This window comes from Nerophis ophidion, linkage group LG22, assembly GCF_033978795.1.
Source record: "Nerophis ophidion isolate RoL-2023_Sa linkage group LG22, RoL_Noph_v1.0, whole genome shotgun sequence".
NCBI classification, from domain to species: domain Eukaryota; kingdom Metazoa; phylum Chordata; class Actinopteri; order Syngnathiformes; family Syngnathidae; genus Nerophis; species Nerophis ophidion.
Genome location: NC_084632.1, coordinates 41,711,791 through 41,738,311, shown reverse-complemented (window position 1 = coordinate 41,738,311; position 26,521 = coordinate 41,711,791). Strand labels below are relative to the sequence as shown.

Below are 26,521 nucleotides of genomic sequence, written 5' to 3'. Positions count from 1 at the left end.
TTTCATCTCGAATAGAATAGAATATAATGGACTTTATTGTCATTATATTTGCATATATATTGAGATTAAGGACTCCAATTTAAGGTGCGGTAGTGGAAACAAATATGGGATGAAAATAAATCACACAAGAAGTAATAAAGATAAAAAATAAGAATTGAACTAAACAGACTACTATCTCAAAACACCTCAGCAAAACTGAGGTCTAAAACCTGCTGACATTGTGTCAAAAGTCTAACCTACAAAGTAGGTACCAACAAAATTGAAGAAAATCAGCACAAGTCCAATGCTAGTTGTTCAATTTTTAAAATAAGAGTCAAAAGCTTCGGTGTGATTTACTTTTAAAGTGACAGTTATGACCATAACTGTGAAGACCAGTGTTCCAAAGGTCCAGTTTCCAAACATCTGTAAAAGAGAGATCAAATTATTAGATGCATGTATACTTCTTATGTGTTATAAACACAGCTGAGTGGTTTTTGTGCACTGCAAATATGTGCACTTATTTCCTGGATTTTTTTCTGATATTAACCTCATAATTAATTCTTCAGTCCTTGCTGATAGGAGATTACTAGAAAATAACACCATCTTCCAAATAAATATCACAACATTCAATAGACATTTTATAGCATTGAGTAAAGCAGAAATGTCTCAGAGCAAAGCAGAGTTTAAAATTCTAAATGGCTATTTTTAATACATCTATTTTACATTAATAGCCAGCAGTAAAGCTGAGTTTGTACGCAGAGCACTATTGGCTGATGGCAGACCAATCACAGAGCACTATGTTCTCTGTCCTGGCAGCTGATTAGCTCAGCCACATAAGCCTATTTTTGTTTTGTTTTTGTGGAAATAATCTAATTTTTTTGAAGCCCTATGATGTCGTCCAAATATTCAGCGCCTTCTAAGTAGGGCTGGGCGATATGGCCTTTTATTAATATCTCAATATTTTTAGGCCATGTCACGATGCACCATAAATATTTCCATATTTTGCCTTGTCCTTGAATGAACACTTGATGCATATAATCACAGTAGTATGATGATTCTATGTGTCTACATTAAAACCTTCTTCTTCATACTGCATTAATATATGTTACTTTTAAACTTTCATGCAGAGAGGGAAATCACAACTAAAAGTGTATTTATTAAACAGTTATTAAGCAGTGGCACAAACATTCATGTCATTTCAAAATAAAGTGCAAGATTGTCAGAGACATTTTAAAACAAGCTATTAGTGCACTTTTGTGCATGATGTCACTAAGATGACATTATTTGTTAAATCAAAACTTATGAAATTTCAAGATATTGTTTAGTATAAAATAACACAGATAATGTTCAAAGCAAAAATAAATACTCTTCCAGAAGGAATTCAAAAATACTTCTCTCTACAGACCAGCAAATACAATCTAAGAGATGGATCTAAGTTTATTTTATCAAAAGCAAGATTAGTTGTTAAATGTAGATGTTTATCTGTTCTCGGTGTTAATTTGTGGAATTCTGTTGGTAAAGAAATAAAAATGAGTGACTCAGTATTTAATTTAAAAAAGAACATGTCACAAAGTATTTTAAAAAATTATGTGAACTAGAAATGTATGTTTGTTTGGTTAAATGTTGTATTTAGAAGGTATGTATGTTTATCTATTTACAAAAAAGTGCATGTGTGTAAGTACACATTTTTGTATTATTTGTTAAAGGGCAACTTAAATGTAAATGCTGAATGACTATATTTATTTTTGTATTACAAAATTATTAGAAAAGGTAACTTAATTGAATGTAAAAAATGTTATGTTGGGCATATAAGCTTTTTTGCTTCTGCCTGTTTCAGTCATGTTATTCATTTTTGAATCGTGATCCATGTTTGAACATGTTTTTGTTAGACTGAAAATAAACTGAAACTGAAAAAAAAAAAAAGAAAACTGAAACATATCAAAACAACACTACATTAAAGTGCACTTTTTGCACAGAACGCCACTACAATAGTTTGAAACTAATATAGTGCACTTTTGTGCATGATGTCACACAAGATATTTCAATAAGTGTCAAATAAAAATTAGCTGCATAATAGGAAATCAAATAGTGTATGTCCTTCACTATGTGAATTTTGTGAATTATATTTATATAGCGCTTTTCTCTAGTGACTCAAAGCGCTTTACATAGTGAAAGCCAATATCTAAGTTACAATTAAACCAGTGTGGGTGGCACTGGGAGCAGGTGGGTAAAGTGTCTTGCCCAAGGACACAACGGCAGTGACTAGGATGGCGGAAGCGGGAATTGAACCTGCAACCCTCAAGTTGCTGGCACGGACACTCTACCAACCGAGCTATACCGCCCCGCAACCTATGTGGTAGGTTCCTGCCGACATTGTCTCCTTCTGTTGTTGACTATTTTTTTCATACGCGTTAATGTAGAAATGGTTGCCTCTGCCTCTGAGATGTTGACATGCGGAGTAAGCACTCTTTATTCTCTAGCGGGTGACTTTTCAAATGATGCTACATATTAACAGTGTCTTTTCAAATGATGCTACATATTAGCAGTAAGGCTACTTTTTGTAGCAACGCTTTTGCCTCACACTTGACATATTAAGGTTGTCTGTTCCACATATTCCCGCTAAAAGCCAAACCACTGCCAGACGATGGACCCCCTGCTGTTTTTCTTGGGAATTAATTCTTCCTTCATTTGTTGCCAGATTTGCACCTTCCTTCTCTCGTATTACCACTCGCACCACAGCTAACGTTACCCATGCCGCCCATGCCGCTACCTCTCTGTGAGAAGGAGAGACAAGAAAGAGTGAGAAACGCCTGTAGTGTAATGCCCGCGTGAGAACGTGTACTCCAATATCACAATATAGTCATTTTCTATATCGCACAGAGACAACCCCGCGATATATGGAGTATATCGATATATCGCCCAGCCATACTTCTAAGGCCTCTGGCACAGAAGCTTAGCCCCAAAAGAAGCTGCTAGAACATCGAAAAAAAGGTGGACCTCCTCATTGCCGTGCTAAAAGAAGGTCACGTCGCTATTATCTACAAGCTGCCATTACAAGATCAACTAATCATCTGTTCACTAAATAATTAGGAGGGCAATAATAAAAAGATAATGGCCACTGTGTCTATTAAAAAGACATTTGCGAGAACTCACATCATATGTTATATGTTACATTACAGTGTAGAAAATGTTTGAGCTTAGTAGGTCTTTATGAGTGTAAATGATGGGTTAATAACAGCATGTGCAGGGTTTATAATGACTTTAAATTGATACAATATTCATTTAAATCACAAAATAGTGTCCCTCCCTGGAAATCAACCTGCCACAGGGGGGTCTGGAACGCAACTCCCGTGAAATTATAGTTTCGTACTACTGCAAACTATTACCACAATGTTAACATATTCCATCCATCTTCAACCGCTTATCCGGAATCGGGTCGTGGGGACAACAGCTCCAGCAGAGACACCCAGACTTCCCTCTCCAGAGCAACATTAGTAACTTCCTCCTGGGGAATCCCGAAGCGTTCCCAGGCCAGAGAGGAGATATAATCCACCCATCTGGTCCTGGGCCTGCCGCAGGGTCTTCTCCCAGTGGGACGTACAACGATGACCTTCCTAGGGAGACGCTCGTGAGGCATCCGCACGAGATGCTCGAACCACCTAAGCTGGTTTCTTCCCAAGCAAAGGAGCAGCGGTTCTACTCAGAGTCTCTCTCGGGTGACTGAACTTCTCACCCTATCTCTGAGGGAGATGCCAGCCACCCTTTTGAGGAAACTAATTTCGTCCGCTTGTATTCGCTATCTTATTCTTTCGGTCATGACCCACACTTCATGACCATAGGTGAAAGTAGGAATGTAGATAGCTCGGTAGACCGAGAGCTGAGCCAGTGCGGCAGAGAGACTGCAATACTGCCCCAGCGGCTCCAATTCTCCGGCTGATTTCCTTCTCCATCTTTCCCTCTCTTGTGAACAAGACCCCGAGATACTTAAACTCCTCCACCTGGGACAGAGTCTCGTTCTCTACCTGGACTGTACAAAAAAACGCTGAGAACCATGGCCTCAGATTTGGAGCTGCTGATCGACATTCCAGCCACTAAACATTTGGCTGCGAACCGATCCAGTGAGAGCTGAAGGTCACGAACCGAAGGTGCCATCAGGACCACATCATCTGCAAAATGCAGTGACGCAAGCTTTCGCCCCCCGAGACGTATACCCTTTCCGCCATGGTTAGAACTCTGCCTAGAAATCCCGTCCATGAAAATCACAAACAGGATAGATGACAGAGCGCAGCGCTGGCGTAGCTCAACCCCCACTGGAAACGGATCCGGCCTACATCCAAGCACCCGGACACAACTCTTGCTTTGGTTGTACAGAGATTGAATGGCCCTCAGCAGGGTTCCCCTCGGTCCGTACTCCCTCAGCACCTCCCACAAGATCTCCCAGGGGACGCGGTCATACGCCTTCGCCAAATCCACAAAGCACATGTAGACTGGATAGGCATACTCCCAGGCCTTCTCCAGGATTCCCGCAGGAGTAAAGAGCTGGTCAGTTGTTCCACAACCAGGCCGGAATCCAAATTGCTCCTCTTGAATCTGAGGTTCGACTATCGGGTGGACCCTCTTTTCCAGTACCTTGGCATAAACTTTCCCAGGGAGGCTGACTAGTGTGATACCCCTGTAATTAGCACACACCCTCTGGTCCACTTTTTTGAAAAGGGGAACCACCACCCCAGTCTGCCACTCCCTCGGCACTGTCCCAGACTTCCACGCAATGTTGAAAAGACGTATCAACCAAGACAGCCCATCAACACCCAGAGCCTTCAGCATTTCTGGACGGATCTGGTCAACCCCCAGAGCTTTGCCCCTGTGGAGTTGTCTAACTACCTCAGCGACTTCACTCCAAGAGATCGACGTCGAATATAATGTTATAGTATAATATGATAACATATCAATAAACTTTATTCCAGTCAGGAATCAGAAACAATTCCTGTTCTCCCGAAACGCGACTGGTCTCGACCCACCATTCGCCAATATGTGTGTCTATGTTTTGATATATTGTAGTAATAAAAGAAAAGACAAAAAGCACTGGGAGTGTAATACGTATCTTGACTTGTGTGTGTGTGTGTGTGTGTGTGTGTGTGTGTGTGTGTGTGTGTGTGTGTGTGTGTGTGTGTGTGTGTGTGTGTGTGTGTGTGTATACGTGTATTTCCATTAAGAGAGTTTGGTCTTATTGACAGTAAATGAACCCCACACGCACACTCAAATAACTCTCAAGAGGATGGGATATTAATGAATATGCAAATGGTTTTCACTTTCACAGATGTTTCCACAGCATTGAAGGCCTACTGAAATGAGATGTTCTTATTTAAACGGGGATAGCAGGTCCATTCTATGTGTCAAACTTGATCATTTCGCAATATTGCCATATTTTTGCTGAAAGGATTTAGTAGAGAACATCGACGATAAAGTTCGCAACTTTTGGTCGCTAATAAAAAAGCCTTGCCTTTACCGGAAGTAGCAGACGATAAAGTCACCCATGTGAGGGCTCCTTTGTTTATAATGGGAGCCTCCAACAAAAATAGTTTTTCGGACCGAGAAAACGACAATTTCCCCATTAATTTGAGCGAGGATGAAAGATTCGTGGCTGAGGATAATGATAGTGAAGGACTAGAAAAAAAAAAAAATAAATAAATAAAATGAAAAGCGACGGCTCCGGGCGGCGGCAGTGTGAGCGTTTCAGATTTACTAGGATAATTCTGGAAGATCCCTTATCTGCTTATTGTTTGAATAGTGTTTTATTAAGATTGTAAAGTCATACCTTGAGGTCAGATGGCTGCGGTGAACACGGCAGTGTCTCAAGAGAGAAGCCGAGGAGCCAAGCTCACAGCTGCCTTTTTTTACAGCTACTGCAGGAGGACGAATAATCCACTGATGTCTCCGGTAAGATATATATCACAATTTTCCCATCCAAAAACATGCTGGTTGACGTAGAGAAACATATTCGCTTGACCGCTCTGTGTTAAAGCTTCACAACAAACAAAAAAACACCGGCTGTTTCTCGGTGCTAAAGACAGCAACAATACACCGCTTTCCAACAACAGCATTGTTCTTTATAGTCTCCATTATTAATTGATCAAATTGCAAAAGATTCAGCAACGCAGATGTCCAAATTACTGTGTAATTGTGCGATGAAAAGAGACGACTTTTAGCCGTGTGTGGTGCTGAGCCAGTATGTCCCCTCCAACCCGAAACGTCACAAACACACGTCATCATACGCATCATCATTCCGCGACGTTTTCAACAAGAAACTCCGCGGGGAATTTAAAATTGTAATTTAGTAAACTAAACCGGCCGTATTGGCATGTGTTGCAATGTTAAGATTTCATCATTGATATATAAACTGCGTTTCTCATAATGCGTGTTCGGTAGTAGTGGGTTTCAGTAGGCCTTTAATTGATGTTTATTGTGGGTGGCGAAGCAAACTATTGTCACACATTTGCATAGTTAAACAGCTAAATAGTGTTTTCCCTCCCTTTTCCATGAACCAAACTTATCGTGCCAATTAATATTGTTCGTTTGTGGCCCGCCATTGTAACTCTGCAATACATCGTCGGGGGACTGAAATCTTTTGTTTAAAACTATTGGCCGCAATCTAATCTTTATATGCAGGATCCATAACGAGAGCAGAGACAGTAACTACGCCCTTTGCTCAGCTTTAATTCACTATTTCTACTTGCTGGTCAAATTACATTGGAATGTATTCGTCTTTGTCAACAACAATATTCTTAATCGTCTTCATATCGTCTCCTAATTGACTGGCCCCTTACAAATGTGGAGCTGATGCTTACCAGCTGCCTGTTAGCTCGCAAGATCTGAAAACATGCACATCGTGAGAGCAGAAGAAGAAAGAGAAATTAATGAAAGATGGGAAGAAAAGTGAAGCAAGAAGGTCAGTAACAGAAGCGAATACGAGAGGTTGGACAATAAGACGTGCAACATGCAAAATTAAGTGAAAATAACTAGAGATGTCCGATAATGGCTTTTTTGTTGATATCCGATATTGTTCAACTCTTAATTACGGATTCCGATATCAACCGATACCGATATATACAGTCATTATTATGTCTAACCGCTGGATGCATTAAACAATGTAACAAGGTTTTCCAAAATAAATCAACTGAAGTTATAGGAAAAAAATGCCAAAATGGCACTGCCATATTTATTATTGAAATCACAAAGTGCATCATTTTTTTTAACATGCTTCAAAACAGCAGCCTGGAATTTGGAACATGAGGAGCTTGAGGTGGATGGGGTTGGGGTTTGGGTATGGGGAAGCGGGGGGTTGTAAATTGTAGCGTCCGGGAAGAGTTAGTGCTGCAAGGGGTTCTGGGTATTTGTTCTGTTGTGTTTATGTTGTGTTACGGTGCGGCTGTTCTCCCAAAAGTGCTTGTCATTCTCGTTTGGTGTGGGTTCCCAGTGAGGTGCATATTTGCAACAGTGTTAAAGTTGTTTATAAGGCCACTCCTCAGTCTATTTTTTATTTTGCCTTTATTTAACCAGGTAAAATCCCACTGGGATCAAAAATCTATTTTCCAAGAGAAACCTGGCCCAGAGGGCAGCAGCAAGGTATACATTAAAACAGTAAACAACACATAAAACATAACATTTACAACATTAAAACTTGCTCACATAACACATGTGCATACAGACAAGGTCGACTGCAAAACATTTCACATAAGCTTTAAATTAATTTAATATAACAAGGGTTTGAAGTTGAAGATTCGATTTTAGGTTATTCAAAGCCTTCGGTGCTGAAAACCTAAATGCTTTCATGCCCAATTAAGTTCTTACTTTGGGGACAAGAAGTTGCAGAACATTCATTGAAAGAAGATTGTGACTTCCTTGTTTCTTTGTTAAAAGACAAGACAGATAAGATGGACTGATGGTTTTGTAGATGAACACATACCGATGATTAAGGTGTCGAGCACATAAAGATGTCCAGTTAACCATTGTTTCTTTGTTAAAAGACAAGACGGATAAGATGGACTGATGGTTTTGTAGATGAACACATACCAATGATTAAGCTGTCGAGCACATAAAGATGTCCAGTTAACCATTGAGATTAACACACAATGATGAGTAAGGGGAGTGCAGTTGGTGATGAATCTCAGTGCACCGTGGTACACACTATCCAGCTTGTGGAGACAACCACCAGTAGAATTCATGAACAACACATCTCCATAGTGAATACCAGGTAAAAATGTTTCCACCAATTTTTGTTTTACAGAAATTGAAAGAACTCAGTGTGACCTGTATGGCTGTTGACCAAGTACACCTTGCATTCACTTGAGCGTGTGAAAAGCTGTAGACATTATGTGACTGGGCCGGCATGCGAAGGCATTGCCTTTAAGGCACGCCCCCTATATTGTTGTCTGGGTGGAAATCAGGAGAAATTCGGGAGAAAGGTTGCCCTGGAAGATTTTCGGGAGGGGCACTGAAATTGGGGAGTCTCCTGGGAAAATGGGGAGGGTTGGCAAGTATGACTGGGAGACGCAACTGCTCTGTAATTCTCCTTACGTCCGTACAGCAGCGTTTTAAAAAGTCATACATGTTACTTTTTGACACCGATATTACATTTTAAAGCATTTATCGGCCGATAATATCGGCACCCCGATATTATCGGACATCTCTAAAAAGAAAGAATGTGTCACCTCCTGCATGACATAAAAGCACTGATAAACAAAACAGTCTGGCGAGGAAATAGCGAGTTAAGTGTAGTGAGCCAATGCAAAGACATGCAGACAACCAACTACCGTATTTCCTTGAATTGCCGCTGGGGTGCTAATTAATTTAAAACCTCTTCTCACTACGGCGCTTACCAAAAGCATCCGGTAAATTTAGGCCTGCGCTTATAAATTTGAGTGTGATGTAAGGATACATCATGAAAAGCACATTTAATTAAAAAAACGTTATTATGGTCTTACCTTTACTTATAAATAAAGTCCATGCGCAGCTCCTTCTGATCAAAAGCATGGATAACTTGTTTATAGAAGTCTTATTTATCTTTCTTCAGTTTTCAAAGTCTCTCTGTCTCGATGGAGATCTTCCTTTATTACCTCCTGCTTCGATTGAAAGTCCAGTTTAGAAAACTGTTTTATTTTAGATATGTAATCCTCCATGTTAAAAGTGCAAGAGAGAGGAAAAAATAAACGATCGCTGCTCACTCTTGCTGCTTGTTGTCACTTCTTCTGCAGCCGAGTAGTCGCAAGAAGGATCACTGGCGCCCTCTACCACCAGGAGGCGGGAGTCATTTAATGACTCATATTTGACACACGCAGCTACGGTATATTAATAAAACATAGCTGCTTACTGTTCTTCTTAGAATATTCCATAGCATGGACCTTAAATCCTACTGAATAGCTCTTTATCTTCTTCCCTTTATGCGATTTCAAAATATTAAAATCAGCCTCCTCCATTTTGAAAATGTTGACAGATGAAGTGTCACTCGTGACGTGACGAGTTTGACCCGGTGGAAAATCTAGGCATATGCTAATTATTTGGCGAAACGAGTTTGACCCGGCGGAAATTCTAGACATGCGCTAATAAAAATAATATTTTGCGAAACAAGTTTGACCCGGCGTTAATGCTAAGCATGCGCTAATTATTTTGCGAAACGAGTTTGACTCGGCAGTAATTCTAGACGGCGCATACTATATACCCGGCGGCAATTCAAGGAAATACGGTACTAATCAGATAACCAATCATGACTCATGCATTTAATCTAATTCAAGATTTCGTTGTCAAGCAACGCCATAAGAAGAAAGCCCTCCCGGTAATTGCTGGATAGGTTTTTTTTTTGAGATGTGACGAACAAATCACACCTGTGCTTGAACACACGCACCTGTCCGTTGCCCATAAGTGTGGTGTCTTCTCCCATCAGTATGTAGGATCCAAAGAAGAAGACGAAAGCATGACAGAAGCCCAAGATAGTCCAATAGAGGAACGTTCGGAAAGACAAGAGCGAGTTCCTGCTGATGTCTCTGAAAGAAACATAGGAACACGTGACCTTCAAAAATACCAATGGAAAATGCAACATTGCTACTTTTAAACAGTGTACTGAATGTAATCTATTATCTCACCGGTACAGGACCGGTTTAGTCTGCAGGACATGTGGATGAACGAGCTGTTCAAACAGACTGTACACCAGGATGGGCAGTGAGGTAAAGCAGATGTTGTACAGTGTCAGATAAACACTGTCATACAGAGTCTAGAAAAGAGAATGCATTTCACTAAACGGATGACAAATGATACCAATTTCAGCTGTTATATAAGAACTTCAACATTGATGTTATTCAGGAAATGATAACAGAAATCCTAAACAAAACAGCAAACAGCATCCTCGGGGACTCATCCCACCCAGGTCACCACTGGCTTGAACTCTTGCCCTCAAGGAGGCGCTGTAAGAGCATCAAAGCAAGGACAAATTGATTGAAAAACAGTTTCTATCCTAGAGCTGTTGCCCTAAACTCTGCTTGACCTGAACACTCACCACTTTAACAACTTGCTTACCTCTGATAGTGATATCCTGTGCAATATGTTTTGACCATTTTATTATTTTTTTTAAATGTTTCTATTATTGTTTGTTGTCTTAAGACTATTTTATGGAGGTTCTTTTAAAAGCACTGAGCTGGATTGCTGTCCAATTTCATTGTTTCCATACAATGACAATAAAGGTATTCAGATTCTGAGAAGCTGAAGCGTGAATAATCAAATCTCAGTGACCTGCTGTTTGCTCGTTTTTTTTTTCAAACAAATGGCATGATTTGTACATGTGTGGATGATCCCACTTTTTGAAATAAATCCTTAAAAATAGCCCTGACAATTATTTTCATTGATATTGATACAGTTTTGGTATAAATTGTTGCAAAACATTAAAAAAAAGCCATCAACCTTAACTCGGAATGCTCAGCAATGTCTTGAACTTTGCAGCTTTTATAGTTATTTGAAACCCATTGTAAAATAACACTGATTTTAATTGTTGCAACGGTATCAACTTTAAAAATTGATAACATTTACAATGAGGGTTTAAGAATTTTGAGTGTAATTGTAAGATATTTTGTAACCCGTCACCTCCACAACCCAAACATCCCAGGACAAGCTAGTCATGTTACTTCTAGACCTCCACCCCAGGTCACACCTCACTCCTACCCACTTCTCCAAAGTGGGGTGGGACAGGGTGGAGGACAGAGTAAAAAAACTTGCACTGAGCCTTGTCTATAAAATCCGCTACACCTCCCTGATACCAAAGTACATGTCAAACTACTTCCAGAACGTAAATGACCGCCATAAGCACAACACCAGGGGGAGCTCCCCAAACCACGTTAAACCCGGATTGCAATCTAACAAAGGTCTTAACTCATTCTCCTTCTATGCCACGTCACTATGGAATGCATTCCCAACAGGTGTAGAAGAAAGTGCAACGCTACCCTCCTTCAAAACTGCACTTATAGACCACCTCCAGGCAACTACAACCTTAGACTAACTCACTCCCCCCACCACATCCCACCTCTACGGATTGTAAATAATCAAATGTATATATTTGTTCTTATGCATTCTGAGCTAACTATGTTTACTGCTCGTTGTACATATCCTACCAAGTCAGACCTACACTGTTCAATGACTGAAGTGCTGATATCAACCAAACCTAACCCACCCACCACAACCCCCTCCACATTCCACCCCCCGGATTGTAAATAATGTAAATAAGTCAATGTATATACTCTAAGGATTAACTTGTGTGATGACTGTATCATGCTGATAGTATATATTTGTACCATGACTTGATTAACGTGGACTCCGACCTAAACAAGTTGAAAAACTTATTCGAGTGTTACCATTTAGTGGTCAATTGCACGGAATATGTACTGTACTGTGCAATCTACTAATAAAAGTCTCAATCAATCAATCAAACCTCAAAAAGGCAAACATACAGTCAACAATAACAACAATTAAGAGCAAGGAGACTTACTTGTTGCGAAAACAGACAGAAGAACTGGTATAAAAACTGGGGTGTGATAAAACACACATTCTATAAAACAAAATAAGAGAAAGAGATGTTATAACGTTGTGTTACAATTACGAAAACGGCATGCAGTGTTGCATTATAGTGTGGCATGTTGATTCCAAAGTCAAAGCATGTAAGGAATAAACCAGTGGTTCTCAAATGGGGGTACTTGAAGGTATGCCAATGTGAGATTTTTTTTAAATATTCTAAAAATAGTAACAAATCAAAAATCCTTTATAAATATATTTATTGAATAATAAATACTTCAACAAAATCCATCCATCCATTTTCTACCGCTTATTCCCTTTTGGGGTCGAGGAGGGCGCTGGCGCCTATCTCAGCTACAATTGGGCAGAAGGCGGGGTACACCCTGGACAAGTCGCCACCTCATCTCAGGGCCAACACAGATAGACAGACAACATTCACACTCACATTTACACACTAGGGCCAATTTAGTGTTGCCAATCAACCTATCCCCAGGTGCATGTTTTTGGAAGTGGGAGGGGCCTATTCCCAGGTGCATGTTTTTGGAAGTGGGAGGAAGCCGGAGTACCCAGAGGGAACCCACGCATTCACGGGGAGAACATGCAAACTCCACACAGAAAGAACCCGAGCCTGGATTTGAACCCAGGACTGCAGGAACTTCGTATTGTGAGGCAGACGCACTAACCCCTCTGCCACCATGAAGCCCGCTTCAACAAAATATGAATGTAAGTTCATAAACTGTGAAAAGAAATACAACAATGCAATATTCAGTGTTGACAGCTAGATTTTTTGTGGACATGTTCCATAAATATTGATGTTAAAGATTTCTTTTTTTGCGAAAAAATGTTTAGAATTAAGTTCATAAATCCAGATGGATCTCTATCAAAATCCCCAACGAGGGCACTTTAAGTTGATGATTACTTCTATGTGTAGAAATCTGTATTTATAATTGAATCACTTGTTTACTTTTCAACAAGTTTTGAGTTATTTATATATCTTTTTTTCCAAAAAGTTCAAGAAAGACCACTATAAATGAGCAATATTTTGCACTGTTATACAATTTAATAAATCAGAAACGGATGACAAAGTGCTGTATTTTACTTCTTTATCTCTTTTTTTGCAACCAAAAATGCTTTGCTCTGATTAGGGGGTACTTGAATTTAAAAAATGTTCACAGGGGGTACATCACTGAAAAAAGGTTAAGAACCACTGGAATAGACTTTCTGAAAACAATTCTGCTTATATGAAAAAAAAAATAAAAAAAAAAAAAAATATATATATATATATATATATATATATATATATATATATATAATACAAATCACAATGATAAATTGTGATTTGTATTCTTACATATTTCTTGGCATGATTTGTAAAACTTACTTTATAGAAAAAGTATTGTACAAGTGTGGATATTCGAATGTAGTAGAAGTGACCGTGGACCAACAGTAGTTTGGCCAGAAACCTGAATCTGGCAATTGCATAGTCACTGTTTCTCACGGCCTGGCGCCCTTCCTTTCCCATAATTCCTGTAAGCACAAACACACGCATTAAAGGAATAATGGCATTTCATTACAGGGCGACAGCAGAGAGTGTAGAGGTGTGTATGTGGTTTATACCTATGCCAATGTGGGCTTCCTGAATCATACTGACATCATTGGCGCCGTCCCCAACAGCTAAGGTGATTGGTTTCTCTGGAGAGGTTTTTAAAAGACGCACCACCTGCATGGACAAAACACAGTATGACTTACATGATCAGATTTAACCGGTTTCATTCACACAAGACAGAACAGTTTTAGCACATAACAGAGACGATTCAGTTTCACTATTATTGTTTTAGTTACTGGGAATTTGTAGAACTCTGAATTGCTTTTAAACTTCTGACCTTAACTACTCATTTATAGTAGTATAATACTTTATTAGAAATACAAACCCCGTTTCCATATGAGTTGGGAAATTGTGTTAGATGTAAATATAAACGGAATACAATGATATTCAAATTTTTTTCAACCCATATTCAACTGAAAGCACTACAAAGACAAGATATTTGATGTTCAAACTCATAAACTTTATTTTCTTTTTTGCAAATAATAATGAACTTAGAATTTCATGGCTGCAAAACGTGCCAAAGTAGTTGGGAAAGGGCATGTTTATGATGTTGGTTTTGGAACTTTGCGTTGATAACAGTCTGGATGGTTCGCTTCCCCTTTGGCGAATATTTCCAAAAGTAATTTGAAATGTGGACTCGTCTTAGATGATCTCGGGCCCAGAGAATCCGGCGGCGTTTTTGGATGTTGTTGATAAATGGCTTTCGCTTTGCATAGTAGAGCTATAACTTGCACTTACAGATGTAGCGACAAACTGTATTTAGTGACAGTGGTTTTCTGAAGTGTTCCTGAGCCCATGTGGAGATATCCTATGGAGATTGATGTCGGTTTTTGATACAGTGCCATCTGAGGGACCGAAGGTCAGGGTAATTCAATGTTGCTTTCCGGCCATGCCGCTTACGTGGAGTGATTTCTCCAGATTCTCTGAACCTTTTGATGATATTATGGACCGTAGATGTTGAAATCCCTAAATTTCTTGCAGTTGCACTTTGAGTAACGTTGTTCTTAAACTGTTTGACTATTTGCTCACGCAGTTGTGGACAAAGGGGTGTACCTCGCCCCATCCTTTCTTGTGAAAGACTGCATTTTTTGAGAAGCTGTTTTTCTACCCAATCATGGCACCCACCTGTTCCCAATTAGCCTGCACACCTGTGAGATCTTCCAAAATAAGTGTTTGATGAGCATTCCTCAACTTTATCAGTATTTATCGACACCTTTCCCAACTTCTTTGTCACATGTTGCCGGCATCAAATTCTAAAGTTAATGATTATTTGCAAAAAAAAAAAAATGTTTATCAGTTTGAACATCAAATATGTTGTCTTTGTAGCATATTCAACTGAATATGGGTTGAAAATGATTTACAAATCATTGTATTCCATTCAGATTTACATCTAACACAATTTCCCAACTCATATGTATATTTCTTTCCTACTTTATATAAGAAATATTTTCTAAAAAAGGTTGATATTCTGATAGGGAGATGACTGACTCAACATGGACATGATCGATGGCTAAGGATCTATTTAGTGCTGTTGCTTTGCGGCCAGCGATGATTAATTTTCATATTTAAAATGTTTAGGTAATCAATGTGTTATACTTGGTGTTGGGACTAAGTCGTTACACAGTAACACCGTTATTTTTGGCAGTAACGAGTAGTCTAACGCATTATTTTTTATATTCAGTAACTCGGTTACCGTCACTACATGATGCATTACTGTGTTATTTTACGTTATTTTTTCATGTAGTATCGGCTAGGCAGTGGGAAGATCTGAGTGTGTTTTATTAGAGAGCTGCAGTGTGTCCTTCTGATTCTTCCTGTGTCACAAGAGGCGTGTGTGTGTGTGTGTGTGTGTGTGTGTTTACTAACAAGTCATCATGGCTGAGCTGAAGCCAAGTTTCTTAACACGGAGATATTCTCACTATTTTTCTTTTGTCGAGCACAAGGAAAAGAACATTTCAGTTAAATTTAAGTTGTGTCTTGGATCAAAGATCCCATCTACTGCCCAAAACAGCAATTCAAAACTGCTGAAACAGCTACAAAAGCAACATGCTTCGACGAAGCTAGCAAAGAGAGACAAACAGTGGCTGGATTTTTACGGAGGGACTGCTAGCCAGGAAAACATTGATAGTATGTAATAGAAGACATGCAGGCTATTTCTACAGTGGAGTCACCCGCTTTCAGGCAGCTAATTAGCATGATATCGGGCATCAGACAGCAAATGGCTTGGAGAATATGTTCCAAGTACCTGGACACAGTGAGTACATAAACATGGAACGCAAGCTAAAGAAGACCCTCCAAACTCTGCCTCTGCTCATCATTCAGCACTTAAGGTACACACTCTGTCAATTCTCTTATATACTCTTTAATGCTAGACTTGTAGAGTGTTTGATTATCACATCACTCTAAATCAGTGGTTCTTAACCTGGGTTTGATCGAACCCTAGGGGTTCGGTGAGTCGGTCGCAGGGGTTCGGCGGAACCTCCACCGTCGAGGTCAAGACACACCCGACTCATCGTGTAAATAAAAACTTCTCCATATCGGTGTATTATGGATGCCCCCCAAACAATGTTCCATCTGATTTGCAGGTGTGTAATTAGTTGTGAGTTCATGCACTGTGTTGGTTTTGTTCTTTGAACAAGGTGATGTTCATGCACGATTCATTTTGTGCACCAGTAAAAAAAAACATAACTTTGTCTTGAATTTGAAATATTTTTTCACTAAAGAACAGTTCGGTGAATGCGCATATGAAACTGGTGGGGTTCGGTACCTCCAACGAGGTTGAGAACCACTGCTCTAAATGTATAGACTATAAAGCTCATAAACATAAAGAGGGATTCTAGAGGGCCAGGTCAATCTTTCCTTTTCTCTAAACTAAAACTGGGGAAATGCGTAGAGTGTTTTGGGCTTCATTGAAGACATGATTTTATTTCACAATTCCTTGAGAGAAAAAAAGGCCTGGTTAGGCGTGTCTATAGAAGTATGTGTGCAGTATATGACATATAATCATGTCATGTGTGTCTTCCTTGGGTGAAGCCAGGTTTACAGCTATGTTGTGACATGTGACATGTCCTGGCTATGACGTTAAACTACATCCAGGCATGAGATGGGAGGTTGTGTGTGGGGTTAAGTGAGTCCCAACTAACGTCTATAAAATGCACACAAAGAACCGTTTGCACCTTCTCTTGTGACTGGCGGGCGGTCAGGGCCATAAAGCTGAGCGGGTCCCTGGGTAAATGGGGCGCGGACAACCAACAGGACAGACTAAGTTCAACAGCCCAGTAAGGCAATTAGTCTAGGACAGGGGTCGGGAAGCTTTTTGACTCAGAGAGCCATGAAAGCCAAATATTTCAAAATGTATTTCTGTGAGAGCCATGTAATCTTTTTTTTAACACTGAATACAACTAAATGCGTGCATTTTTAAGACCAACATTTTTACAGTATAATAAGTCTCTTATTCTTTTTAAAAATGGTTAAAAAAAAAAAAAAGGTAAATGGTTGTACTTGTATAGTGCTTTTCTACCCCTTTTTAAGGAGCAAAAAGCGCTTTGACACTATTTCCACATTCACACACTGATGGCGGGAGCTGCCATGCAAGGTGCTAACCAGGACCCATCAGGAGCAAGGGTGAAATGTCTTGCTCAAGGACACAACGGACGTGACGAAAATGATAGAAGGTGGGGATAGAACCAGTAACCCTCAGATTGCTGGCACGGCCACTGTCCCAACTTCGCCACGCTGTCCCCAAGATAATAACATTGTTATTCTCAAGCTAACCAATAATAAATATGATACTTCTTACAATTAAAGCGACTTCTTGAACAGGTGCGATAGAAAATGGATGGTTGCACAAAAATGCATGAGAATGTTTTATAATTTGAACGGTATTTTTAACACTGTGATTACCGGCGGAATTATTAATTACTTATCGTGTTAAGCAATGCAATATTTATACATATAGGTTATATTAAAATGTATATATTACCACTTTATATGATATTTAAATAAATTGTGTATATATAATATATATATATGTATATATAAGTGTACAAATGTATATGTTTGATTTAAATGTTAAACTGTGTGTATGAGACGTGTGCTACATATATGTTGCTTATATATTGTTTAAAAAAAAAAGTAATATAAGTGAAGCATGTTTTAGATTTTATATATTTTGAACCTTGTTCTTGTTGTGATGGGGTAGGTTTATATAAGCGTTGCTTCAACCTACACCCTTTCGGCTCAATCATTGCTCAAATGAGTGTTTTTTTCTTTTCTTTTTTTGTTGTTGTTCTTTGTTTTATGTGAAGATTGCCGAAATAAATAAATAAATAAAAAATAAATAAATAATGTCCGCTAAGATTTATCTGAGAGCCAGACTCAGTCATCAAAAGAGCCACATCTGGCTCTAGAGCCATAGGTTCCCTACCCCTGGTCTAGGAGAAGGCTCTCTGATATAAAATACCCCTTCCAACCCGCACCAAGCCAGCGTGGAAGGTGTAGGCTAATAACCAGCATGAAAAGTACGCCAATATGGCCGAAACATGCTGAGGCTTTCGTCCAGCAGTGGACTGACAATGGCTGATGATGATGTGACATGTTATCATGTGGTTTGTTACTTATGTATGTTATGTTGCAGCTATTTAAAATAGTTTTGTCAATTTGTTCCGGCCCAAAATAAATTGGCCCTTTGAAACATATCTTTGTGTCGTATGTAGACCACATTGCTTAGCAGAGTTCAGTTATGCAAATAGATTTAAGTTGATCAACAGATTGTATTATTCTCCAGTGCAATAACAGAACTGAAATGAAGGCTAAACGGGCATTAATGGGAGCCTTAAATTTTTTTTTAAATAGTTACTTTTCACAGTAACGCATTACTTTCTGGTATAAGTAACTGAGTTATCAAATAACTGTAACTAGTTACTGGTTTTCAGTAACTAACCCAACACTGGTCATACTTCAGGTTGTCCGTTGTATTACGCGATACTGTGTAGTAACCATAACATTTGACTTAGTACAAATGTATAGATTCTATTTTATCTGCAAATGACAAGGGTTACAATGCAACATTTGCAAAACCTGTGTTAGGATCGATTTGACGATTTAAGATATGTGCGGAAGTGCGTGTATGTGTTAGACAAGTTGTGAACTATAAATATCCCCCCTTGCACAGATGTAGTCCCTCCCAGGTAGAGTACTAATGGCTTCATCGTCCATATGGACCTTCAAGAAACTCTCATTAAGCACTTTTCACTGAGAGCTCTGCATACCACAATCAAACTGCTCCCTCCTCTATGCCACGAGATTTATATCGACAATATAACAAGTTTGAAGAGTTTGTTGAAGTGATCACATTAGTACATTGTAGGGGTGTAACGGTACGTGTATTTTTATTGAACCATTTCGGTACGGGGGTTTCGGTTTGGTTTGCAGGTGAACCGAACGACACAGACATATAAGTAGCGCACCGCACGTTGTGTAAACAATGCACACCGAGGCACCATGAATTAATTTACGTGGACCCCGACTTAAACAAGTTGAAATACTTATTGGGGTGTTACCATTTAGTGGTCAATTGTACGGAATATGTACTGTACTGTGCAATCTACTAATAAAAGTCTCAATCAATCAAAAAAACAGCAACACACGGCATGCTAGCAACAACTGGGCTATGATAGACTGACCACACCTCCTCTTTTTTCACGGGATATGTCCTCTTTTGCTGAGCTGTCCAGGTGGAGTTTCTTATATGCCTCGAATGTCCGGCATTTTAAGTTATGGTTGTGTGTATTTTCAATGTACATTCAGGGTTAAGAAGGGATTGAATAAAAAAAAAAAGTGGTGCACACAGCGTTAAGATTCGTGGGGGCGGGGCAGAGACAGAGAGAGCGAGAGAGTTATGATAAACGCGCATGCGTCGCCAGGCTCTGCTTTTTATCCTTTGATCAATCAGATTACATTTTTTAATATCTATAGCAGGGGTTTCAAAAGTGTGCCCCGGAGGCCATTTGCGGCACAACAGCTAATGTTTTAAAGGCCCAAGGCCCATTCTAAAAATACTATTAAAATAAACAAAAACATAAACAAAAGTGAAATAAAAAAATCTTAAAGGCTAAATGTAATTTGGAAAAACTTGCAACGTTTACTAATAAAACGAAGCTGGTTTTTTCAAAGGGTATTTTTAAAGGCCGAAGGTGCATTCTAAAAATACTATTAAAATAAACAAAAACATAAACAAAAGTGAAATAAAAAATGTTAAAGGCTAAATGTAATTTAGAAAAACTTGCAACGTTTACTAATAAAACGAAGCTGTTTTTTATAAAAGGGTATTTTTAAAGGCCGAAGGTGCATTCTAAAAATACTACTAAAATAAACAAAAACATAAACAAAAGTGAAATAAAAAATTCTTAAAGGCTAAATGTAATTTGGAAAAACTTGCAACGTTTACTAATAAAACGAAGCTGTTTTTTTTTTCTTCTTTCAAACTGTCATTGTTTAAAACATAATATTGAATCAAAATCAATGTTATTATGAATTATTGACCTATCCAAGTTTCCGAATACTTCACATCAAATAGTCCACTAAGAAAATTATTTTTGGTGGAAGATTTAGCAATTTGTTAAATAAGTAATCAAATAATGGGTTGTACTTGTATAGTGCTTTTCTACCTTCAAGGTACTCAAAGCGCTTTGACACTACTTCCACATTTACCCATTCACACACACATTCACACACTGATGGAGGGAGCTGCCATGCAAGGCGCCAACCAGCACCCATCAGGAGCAAGGGTGAAGTGTCTTGCTCAGGACACAACGGACGTGAGGAGGTTGGTACTAGGTGGGATTTGAACCAGGGACCCTCGGGCCATCAAAAAATGTATATTTTGTTTTTTTCTTACTGTACCGAAAATGAACCGAACTGTGACCTCTGAACCGAGGTACGTACCGAACCGAAATTTTTGTGTACCGTTACACCCCTAGTACATTGTCTATTTTTTTAAACGCCAGGCTGGCGATCGACTAACACATCCTCCGCGATCGACCGGTAGCTCGCGATCGACGTAATGGGCACCCCTGCTATATCCATCCATCCATCCATTTTCTTCCGCTTATCCGAGGTCGGGTCGCGGGGGCAACAGCCTAAGCATGGTCATGAGCTTTGGGTCATGACCGAAAGGATAAGATCACGGGTACAAGCGGCCGAAATGAGTTTGGGTCTCTCCCTTAGAGATAGGGTGAGAAGCTCTGCCATCCGGGAGGAACTCAAAGTAAAGCCGCTGCTCCTCCACATCGAGGAGCCCGATGAGGTGGTTCGGGCATCTGGTCAGGATGCCACCCGAACGCCTCCCGAGGGAGGTGTTTAGGGCACGTCCAACCGGTAGGAGGCCACGGGGAAGACCCAGGACACGTTGGGAAGACTATGTCTCCCGGCTGGCCTGGGAACGCCTCGGGATCCCCCGGGAAGAGCTAGACGAAGTGGCTGGGGAAAGGGAAGTCTGGGTTTCCCTGCTTAGGCTGTTGCCCCCGCGACGCGACCCCTGCTATAAACAATGTCAAATACAAGATGAGCTTCCAAAAATTATGAAATTTCCTTTGCATGACATATTACAAATACACCTTGTACACAACATAAACACGGTTCAATTATGTACACATAATGATTGTTGTCGATAGGCAAAATATATTTTAAAAAGTGCAGTTCCCCCTTTACATATACACAAAAAGGTTGCTACCTTTGCTTTCTGCAGTGGGGCCATGCGGCAGCAAAGCACGGCTGAGCAGTTTTTACAAACTTCCATGAAGAGCTTCTCATGTTCCCTCAATGCTAAGGATAAACTGGCGCCATCCACAACCAATCCATGCTGTATGACATGGTCCTCTTTTATCCTGGATATCAATTCAGAAAAGTCGATTAAAACTCTTCAAAACCATCATCACTGGTACAACAACCAGAATTGGAAGAAATAATATTTGAATGTTTAAAAGAAATTAAACAGTTACCTTCTCGCCAGCCTACGGAGTTGCTCAGCACACTCATTGTCCGAACGTTGCTGAAGGAGCTCCAGGGTGTTCATGTTTCTGTGGAAGTGACCACAAGACAGACTGACGCTGACCGCAGTCTCGTGTTTGTCGCCTGTCAGCACCCAAACTTTGATTCCTGCCAGACGCAGAGCCTCAATTGTCTCTTGAACTTTTTCTTGTAGCCTGAAAAAGGTGTAAAACATTGTAGTTCACATACTGTACCAACTTTATTTATGAAGTTCTTTGAAACAATTGAAAACAAAATTGTCAGAATAATTGTAGAGAAGTTATCACACAACTTCTGTGTTACATTGAGTTCAGGTCCCCTGCGAGAAGAAAAAAGCTGTCTTTCATCTTATCAAGCGAAAGGCTTTTTAAAACTCCTCGGTTTCCATGGCCGAGCAGCAGAATCTAAGCCATAAATCCCTAAGTCCAATGCAACGTGTCGGATGCAGTTGTGTAAAGCACGTCGCCACTGGGCTCTAGAGCAGTACAGACACCTTCTCTGGAGTGATGAATCACGCTTTTCCATCTAGCAATCTGAATGGACAAGTCTGGGTTTGGAGTTTGCCAAGAGAACGCTACATTTCGGACTGCATTGTGCCGTGTGTGAAATTTGGTGGAGGAGGAATTATGGTGTGGGGTGGTTTTTCCCGGAGTTAGGCTTGGCCCCTTTGTTCCAGTGAAAGGAAATTTGAATGCTCCAGGATACAAAAACGATTTGGACAATTCCATACTCCGAACATTGTGGGAACAGTTTGGAGTGAAGTGAATTATATTTATATAGCACTTTTCTCTAGTGACTCAAAGCGCTTTACATAGTAAAACCCAATATCTAAGTTACATTTTTAAACCAGTCCGGGTGGCACTGGGAGCAGGTGGGTAAAGTGTCTTGCCCAAGGACACAACGGCATTGACTAGGATGGCGGAGGCGGGAATCGAACCTGCAACCCTCAAGTTGCTGGCACGGCCGCTCTACCAACCGAGCTAAAAAGCTGTCTTTCATCTTATCAAGCAAAAAACTCATCGGTTTCCATGGCCGAGCAGCAGAATCTAAGCCATAAATCACTAAGTCCAATGCAACATGTTGGATGCAGTGGTGTAAAGCACGTCACCACTGGGCTCTAGAGCAGTACAGACACCTTCTCTGGAGTGATGAATCACGCTTTTCCATCTAGCAATCTGAATGGACGAGTCTGGGTTTGCAGGTTGCCAAGAGAACGCTACATTTGGAACTGCATTGTGCCGTGTGTGAAATTTGGTGGAGGAGGAATTATGGTGTGGGGTGGTTTTTCCAGGAGTTAGGCTTGGCCCCTTTGTTCCAGTGAAAGGAACTTTGAATGCTCCAGGATACAAAAACGATTTGGACAATTCCATGCTCCCAACATTGTGGGAACAGTTTGGAGTGAAGTGAATTATATTTATATAGCGCTTTTCTCTAGTGACTCAAAGCGCTTTACATAGTAAAACCCAATATCTAAGTTACATTTTTAAACCAGTGTGGGTGGCACTGGGAGCAGGTGGGTAAAGTGTCTTGCCCAAGGACACAACGGCATTGACTAGGATGGCGGAGGCGGGAATCGAACCTGCAACCCTCAAGTTGCTGGCACGGCCGCTCTACCAACCGAGCTAAAAAGCTGTCTTTCATCTTATCAAGCAAAAGGCTTTTTAAAACTCCTCGGTTTCCATGGCCGAGCAGCAGAATCTAAGGCATAAATCCCTAAGTCCAATGCAACGTGTCGGATGCAGTTGTGTAAAGCACGTCGCCACTGGACTCTAGAGCAGTACAGACACCTTCTCTGGAGGGATGAATCACGCTTTTCCATCTAGCAATCTGAATGGACGAGTCTGGGTTTGGAGTTTGCCAAGAGAACGCTACATTTGGGACTGCATTGTGCCGTGTGTGAAATTTGGTGGAGGAGGAATTATGATGTGGGGTGGTTTTTCCAAGAGTTAGGCTTGGCCCCTTTGTTCCAGTGAAAGGAACTTTGAATGCTCCAGGATACAAAAACGATTTGGACAATTCCATACTCCGAACATTGTGGGAACAGTTTGGAGTGAAGTGAATTATATTTATATAGCACTTTTCTCTAGTGACTCAAAGCGCTTTACATAGTAAAACCCAATATCTAAGTTACATTTTTAAACCAGTCCGGGTGGCACTGGGAGCAGGTGGGTAAAGTGTCTTGCCCAAGAACACAACGGCATTGACTAGGATGGCGGAGGCGGGAATCGAACCTGCAACCCTCAAGTTGCTGGCACGGCCGCTCTACCAACCGAGCTAAAAAGCTGTCTTTCATCTTATCAAGCAAAAGGCTTTTTAAAACTCCTCGGTTTCCATGGCCGAGCAGCAGAATCTAAGGCATAAATCACTAAGTCCAAAGCAACGTGTCGGATGCAGTTGTGTAAAGCACGTCGCCACTGGGCTCTAGAGCAGTACAGACACCTTCTCTGGAGGGATGAATCACGATTTTCCATCTAGCAATCTGAATGGACGAGTCTGGGTTTGCAGGTTGCCAAGAGAACGCTACATTTGGGACTGCATTGTGCCTTGTGTGAAATTTGGTGGAGGAGGAATTATAGTGTGGGGTTGTTTTTCCAGGAGTTAGGCTTGGCCCCTTTGTTCCAGTGAAAGGAACTTTGAATGCTCCAGGATACAAAAACGATTTGGACAATTCCATACTCCCAACATTGTGGGAACAGTTTGGAGTGAAGTGAATTATATTTATATAGCACTTTTCTCTAGTGACTCAAAGCGCTTTACATAGTAAAACCCAATATCTAAGTTACATTTTTAAACCAGTCCGGGTGGCACTGGGAGCAGGTGGGTAAAGTGTCTTGCCCAAGGACACAACGGCATTGACTAGGATGGCGGAGGCGGGAATCGAACCTGCTACCCTCAAGTTGCTGGCACGGCCGCTCTACCAACCGAGCTAAAAAGCTGTCTTTCATCCTATCAAGCAAAAGGCTTTTTAAAACTCCTCGGTTTCCATGACCGAGCAGCAGAATCTAAGCCATAAATCCCTAAGTCCAATGCAACGTGTTGGATGCAGTTGTGTAAAGCACGTCGCCACTGGGCTCCAGACCAGTACAGACACCTTCTCTGGAGGGATGAATCACGCTTTTCCATCTAGCAATCTGAATGGACGAGTCTGGGTTTGCAGGTTGCCAAGAGAACGCTACATTTGGGACTGCATTGTGCCGTGTGTGAAATTTGGTGGAGGAGGAATTATGGTGTGGGGTGGTTTTTCCAGGAGTTAGGCTTGGCCCCTTTGTTCCAGTGAAAGGAACTTTGAATGCTCCAGGATACAAAAACGATTTGGACAATTCCATGCTGCCAACATTGTGGGAACAGTTTGGAGTGAAGTGAATTATATTTATATAGCGCTTTTCTCTAGTGACTCAAAGCGCTTTACATAGTGAAACCCCATATCTAAGTTACATTTTTAAACCAGTCTGGGTGGCACTGGGAGCAGGTGGGTAAAGTGTCGTGCCCAAGGACACAACGGCAGTGACTAGGTTGGCAGAAGCTGGGATCGAACCTGACACCCTTAAAGGGGAACATTACCACCAAACCTATGCAAGCGTCAAAGAAAAGACCATGTATTTTTTAAACCGATTTCCGAACTCTAAATGGGTGAATTTTGGCAAATTAAACGCCTTTCTGTTTATCGGTCTTTTAGCGATGACGTCAGAACGTGACGTCACCGAGGTAACACACCCACCATATTCATTTTCACATTACAAACACCGGGTCTCTGCTCTGTTATTTTCCGTTTTTTCGACTATTTTTTGGAACCTTGGAGACATCATGCCTCGTCGGTGTGTTGTTGGAGGGTGTAACAACACTAACAGGGAGGGATTCAAGTTGCACCACTGGCAAGAAATCTGCTGCCAGACCCCCATTGAATGTACTAGAGTGTCTTCACATTTGACCGGCGATGCTAAGACAGACATGGCACAGAGATGTATGGATAACCTACAGATGCATTTGCAACCATTAAGTCAACGAAATCACAAAGGTGAGTTTTGTTGATGTTGTTGACTTATGTGCTAATCAGACATATTTGGTCACGGCATGACTGCCAGCTAATCGATGCTAACATGCTATTTACGCTAGCTGTATGTACATTTGAAACTAGATACCCACATTTAATGCGAAACAAACACTTACCAATCGACGGATTTAAGTTGCTCCAGTGTCACAAGATGCGAAAGTCCTGATCGTTTGGTCCGCACATTTTACCGGCGATGCTAAGGCAGCCATGCTATGTACCGCTTCATTAGGTACACCCATGCTATGGCCGAATAGCGTCAATAGCTATTCGCTCAATAGCTTCAATTTCTTCTTCAATTTCGTTTTCACTATCTGCCTTCATACTCCGACCATCCGTTTCAATACATGCGTAATCTGTTGAATCGCTTAAGCCGCTGAAATGCGAGTCTGAATCCGAGCTAATGTCGCTATATCTTGCTGTGGTAACCGCCATGTTGTTTTTATTGGCAGCCCTGTATGACGTCACAGGGAAATGGATAGTGGTTTCGAAGATAGCGAAAATAAGGCACTTTAAAGCTTTATTTAGGGACAAATTGTAAAATTTTGAAAAAAACTTCAAAAAAATACAACAAGCCACTGGGAACTGATTTTTATTGTTTTTAACCCTTTTGAAATTGTGATAATGTTCCCCTTTAAGTTGCTGGCACGGCCACTCTACCAACCGAGCTATACCGGGCCCCTTCCTCGTCCAACATGACTGTGCATAAAAGCAAGGTCCATAAAGATAACAGTCCGGTGTGGATGAACTTGACTGGCCTACACAGAGTCCTGACCTGACCATGAATTAGAACGGAGACTGAGAGCCAGGCC

At 40.6% G+C, this 26,521-nt stretch overlaps 1 protein-coding gene across 4 annotated transcripts in view; it reads right to left on the bottom strand.

Moving 5' to 3' along the window:
- The window catches only part of atp11b (ATPase phospholipid transporting 11B), a 121,701-nt gene that overhangs the window by 46,189 nt on the left and 48,991 nt on the right, over nucleotides 1-26,521 (bottom strand). For 3 of the 4 annotated variants that reach the window (XR_009803744.1, XR_009803743.1, XM_061883858.1), the window contains exons 19-27: nucleotides 21,634-21,837; nucleotides 21,366-21,519; nucleotides 13,645-13,747; nucleotides 13,409-13,554; nucleotides 12,005-12,064; nucleotides 10,116-10,243; nucleotides 9,878-10,016; nucleotides 6,825-6,848; nucleotides 337-402 (exon numbers count right to left, since the gene is read on the bottom strand). Coding sequence is in view for 2 of the 4 variants with exons in the window: in XM_061883858.1 (XP_061739842.1) it covers nucleotides 337-402; nucleotides 6,825-6,848; nucleotides 9,878-10,016; nucleotides 10,116-10,243; nucleotides 12,005-12,064; nucleotides 13,409-13,554; nucleotides 13,645-13,747; nucleotides 21,366-21,519; nucleotides 21,634-21,837 (1,024 nt within the window). In the remaining 2 variants the exon portion in view is untranslated. The remainder of the gene's footprint in view (nucleotides 1-336; nucleotides 403-6,824; nucleotides 6,849-9,877; nucleotides 10,017-10,115; nucleotides 10,244-12,004; nucleotides 12,065-13,408; nucleotides 13,555-13,644; nucleotides 13,748-21,365; nucleotides 21,520-21,633; nucleotides 21,838-26,521) is intronic. The other variant, XM_061883859.1, reaches the window with a different exon arrangement.